Source organism: Wasmannia auropunctata, unplaced genomic scaffold (assembly GCF_000956235.1).
Source record: "Wasmannia auropunctata unplaced genomic scaffold, wasmannia.A_1.0 LD286688.1, whole genome shotgun sequence".
In the NCBI taxonomy this organism is placed as follows: Eukaryota; Metazoa; Arthropoda; class Insecta; order Hymenoptera; family Formicidae; genus Wasmannia; species Wasmannia auropunctata.
Window position 1 is genome coordinate 1 of NW_012076202.1, and position 4781 is coordinate 4781.

A 4781-nucleotide genomic window follows, 5' to 3' on the forward strand; every position below is an offset into this window, starting at 1 on the left:
CGTGTGCTCTTCCGATCTCATCTTAACGTTGCCGCAATCATACAACAATGATGCAGCAATGTTTCGCAACCAATTTGCAATATTGCAATATTTCAATGAAACTATATTCTGCAATATATCAGCAATCTTTTTGTGCTGTATGGGGTCCTAGCTATTTTAAACATCAGACAAATATATACAATAGATCCAATAACAGGCAAAAATATTTCAAACAAAAAATTAGTTATATGATCTGAAGATGGATAAATAATGGCCGATAAAATCAATTTTCGAAAAAATTAATTTTTTAAATTCATATCTATATATATGGCTATCGCTATTTTTTAAATATAATAATGTAATTCTTTTTACATAAGATTTCTTTAGTTATTCATAAAGTAAAATTATAAAAAATTCATATTTTTTAGCTTTGATTAGTTATTATACTTTAATAGCTACAGATGTTATTAAACCCGATTAAGAGTAACGTGTAAATGTATAATCATACATATATGTGGCTTCCATTCTCTCGGAACTCGGAACAGTCGGAACAAGGAATAACATCATCCAGCACTATCAATACTGTCACGTGTTCGTCGTGTTCAGTCATCAGTGATTCAGTCTGGTTCAGTCGGCCCAGGCTCCAGAGTCTAGACAGCCAGCGCTAACCTCTTTCTTTTTCTACCATATGTAGTTACTATTAACATAAAAAAACTTATTTATATTATATCGTATTCGCGTGAAATGTAAATATTGACCGTACGACATTTACAGAATATATTACAGAATTATCTGCGATAACCGTCTACACTGCCAAACATGAATACTTCTACAAATCTGAAGAAAAATAGTGTTCACTGTCAGCCAGGTTAGTTTACTTAAATACAAAGTGTGTCATTGTAAATAATGACTGTTAATGTCAACAATTCACTTTGCTAACTTTAACAATGTTACAAATTTTCAAAATATTTCAATTGCATTATAACGGCATATAGATGCAACTTTTATATCTCGATTAATAACTTTTATCTTTCAAGATGTTCATATGATGGGTTGCGTGGAACGAACGCAAGGAGATGGCATGGAAAATGCGATGACAGACAAAACCGAGATTAAACAAAGTCGAAGTCGTCTGGGAGATACTCTTATTTACCATCCCACAAACCTGAAGCAATTAGGCTCGACAGCTCCGGTCACTCCCATTGGTACAATAGTAAACTTGGTACCAAAAAATATTAGTAATACAAAACCAGAGAAACATATCTTGCATTCCTTAAAATCAAAAGAACCAAAATTTGTACCGTATGAACCATATAAGGCAGCTGTTAATCCAATAGTACCATTTGAAAAAAAGAACAAAAAATTACCTAAGAAAAAATCTAACTTAAATGCCACAGTTGCGCAAATCGCTGCGATGAAAATCCAAGACAACGATGCAAGGCTGAGAGATTGTGCAAAGGAAAGCAAAGAGAAAACATTGATAGACGAGAACAATGAAAAAAAGATGTATGAGGCTGAGAGTCGCAAGTTGAAAGAAGAAAATAGTCAGCTTGAAACTCAGTTAAAATTTCAAGCACAGGTAAAACAGTTGTACATTAATTCTTTGTTGCACAATTTGTTTAATCCTATTTTATTATCTTTTATCTTTAGAGTTTAGGAGGATGTTTGGGTTTGATGCAAATGCGAAGTCAAAATTTAAAATGTCAAAATGGCAGATCCAATATTTCAGCAAAATTTAAAAAAAATTTTATTCTAGCTTGTACATAACGAAAATTTTATATGTAAGAGCTGTTTAGGTTTCTGATTTCAAATCTGCAATCAAAATTTGAAAATTCAAAATATCAGATTCTCTGCCGAAGAAATCTTCGCTACTTTTTGATGAAAAAATTACTCTTAGTCTTAACAGAATCCAGACAACGAGAACGTGGCAGAATCTCAAATGTAAATATACTAATATAAAGTAAATAAAAATAATTTTTCAAAATTTTAATTATTTTGACTATATTGGATTTACTATTTTAAATTTTTAAAATTTTTGAATATAGATTTGAAATTAGTATCTTAAAATATTAATGTAAAGATTTTCAGGACATTTATTATCTTTTTCTTTTCAATATAAATTTAAAAAATTGCTAATTTTGACTAGTATTTTGTTTATAATTTATTATCAATGCAAAATAATGACATTTATGTTATTTATATTAAAATGTATGTCTTATACTTGAAACATAATAGTACCAAATATGTTACACAAACCAGTTATGGATTGCATAAGAATATGCAAAAAAAGCTGTCTTTTTCATACATGAGACATTATACAAGGAAGCAAAGAATTAAACAAAATTTAGTGTAATGTTTAATTAATGCCGGATATATGTACATGCACACAGGTCAATGGAGAATTAAAGAATTTATTGGTTGCTGCAGTGGGAGAAGATTTAGAAACAAGGGTTCATCTGTTAACTGAGGATAAATTGCAACTTGCAAGAGCTCTCCTAAATTCAGCCCAACATTTGTCTACGCATCAAGAACAAACAGAATGGCTAGCAGGTCAATGTGAAGTTTGGAGAAGTAAATTTCTAGCTAGTAGGTAATTGACAATTATTTCCGAGATATTCGGAATTTTTACAATTTTTTCTCTTGGTTTGCATTAGATCTAATATATATATATACATCGTTTTAGCAACAAATCAAAACGCTTATATAATATACATATATATGTATATATATATATATATATATATATATATATATATAATTAAACTTTAATAGAAATGAAAAACAGCCATAATAATAAGCATTCTGATTTGTTGCTAAAACGATGTGTATTATAGCTTAATGGTGGAGGATTTGGCAAGATGGAAAGCTGCACTCTGCCAAAGAACAACAGAACTGCAGGAAACTATAAAACGACTGTTAGAAGAACATAATACTATTCGTGATACATCGCTCAAAACATACAGGTATATTTTACAAGTGTTTGTTATACAGTATATTTATATAATTTTGTTAAACTTACAAGTAATCTTGATGCAGAATGCTGACAATCCTACGGGAAAAATTCGATACCATAGGAACAACGTCTGGTAAAAAACACGAATTAGCCAGCACCAATATTATCGATCTTGCTCAAGGATGTTGCCAACTTTCGGAAATTCTCAGATTCAGTCTTCTGAGTGGTATACCAGACTCGAAATTGCAGAAAGAACTGAGTATAACCGGTTTAGATATGAAAACGCTTGCGGAGAACAACGCAGAAAAAGTAGGGCTATTTAATTTTTAAATTCCTTATGATGAGACATAATATTTTAATATAATGAGTTAATATCTAAATTGCAGTTGCTGATGAATCAAAAATTACCCATGACAGGGAGAGAAGATGTTGCCTGTACCGCGGTGATGGGAGCGGCTGTCGCAGTTGGCGGACAAATGTTTCTTCCACGATGCGACGCAAATAATATGACATGTTGCTCACATTGCAGCGGCGAAATTAAACAGATTTGAAAATAACTCCACTTTTATATCTTCCATACGATAACTTTTATACTAAATATATACAGTGACTCATTTTAAATGACGACCTTGTATATTTCTTGAATAAGGCATTTTAGAGAAAAATGTTTCAGACAAAAGTTTTGTGACTTCAAGGGTGACATAAGGTGTCATTGATTTGATCTTATATAGAGGCATTTGAAGACTACATAAACGTCATCTTCAATTTCTTAAATAGAAACTTACATTTTTTATTGCATATTCTTGTAGCTTACCTCGAGAACTTTTCAAAACAATAAAATTTTTTTTCATTAAGTATTTTTCGAATTATAAAGCTGAAATGAAAGTTACAGGTATCAGCATTACTCAAGGTATACCAAGCAGAGATTGCTCGATCGGATTTTGCGCGCGCACGCGCACGTATTTTAATGTTTTGAAAGCTCTCGAGAAAAGCTACAAGAATATGCAATAGAAAATGAAGATTTCTATTTAAGAAATTGAAGGTGACTTTTATGTAATTTTCAAATGACTATCCTAAGTCAAACCAATGACACCTTTATGTCTCTCTTGAAGTTACAAAACTTTTATCCGAAACATTTTTCTCTAAAGTGCACTGGTCAAGAAATATTTGAGGTCGTTATTTAAGATGGAACATCCTGTATGCGTGCGTGTGTATCGAATATTTTTTTTTTCAAATCTGGTGCCAAAATGTACAGCTGGATTTTTTCTTTGTAGTTAATGAAAGAATCATGTTTGTTTGTCATATTAATAATTGCATAGAACTATAAATTAATATAATTGTATGTTAATTTAACAATCAATCTGTTCTTGTATCTATTTGTAAGTTAAAAAAATGATTTCAAGGTTAAAAAAATTTGTAATTGCTTCACTTTACTTTTTAGTAACATTATTAATTTTATATATTTGTAAACACTTGCATAAATTACATAATTTATTAATAGTAAATAGTGATATTTACTTCTTATTTCTTATAGTACTGATTAGTAATATAATATTAAACATTGCTTTTATCGCCCATAATTATGTAATGAAATCTTGCATCTGTTTCCTTGTATGAAAATTAAGAAATATATATCAAATATTTGTATAGTTTTTCTATAGAATCTGTAAGACTAATATTTGATAAAGAACCGACCGAATATTCCCAATCAGCACACAATGTTTTAAAAAATATTTTTAAAAATATTTAAAATACATTAAAAAAACATTTTTAAAAACATTTAAATAATGGGTTAAGTGCTCTTTTTTCCATTAAAAAAAACGTTATTTTAACGTTTGAAGAAATATTT

The 4781-nt window shown here is 29.8% G+C and overlaps 1 protein-coding gene across 4 annotated transcripts; it reads left to right on the forward strand.

The window, feature by feature from the left end:
• The first annotated feature begins 493 nt into the window (after positions 1 to 493).
• Positions 494 to 4581, forward strand: LOC105461487 (golgin-45). Of its 4 annotated transcripts, none has more exons than XM_011707982.1 (7): positions 494 to 847; positions 1017 to 1184; positions 1377 to 1558; positions 2370 to 2569; positions 2814 to 2942; positions 3016 to 3241; positions 3319 to 4581. In XM_011707982.1, the coding sequence occupies exons 1-7, from the start codon at positions 799 to 801 to the stop codon at positions 3481 to 3483; spliced, it is 1119 nt and encodes a 372-aa protein (XP_011706284.1). In that variant the 5' UTR covers positions 494 to 798; the 3' UTR covers positions 3484 to 4581. The 4 variants fall into 4 exon arrangements, 3 of the variants coding, with proteins under 3 accessions (XP_011706284.1, XP_011706283.1, XP_011706282.1); XM_011707981.1 differs by having other exon boundaries at positions 495 to 669; positions 754 to 847; positions 1017 to 1558; XR_975942.1 differs by having other exon boundaries at positions 496 to 847; positions 1017 to 1558; positions 3319 to 3583; positions 4067 to 4581.
• Positions 4582 to 4781: the final 200 nt, after the last annotated feature.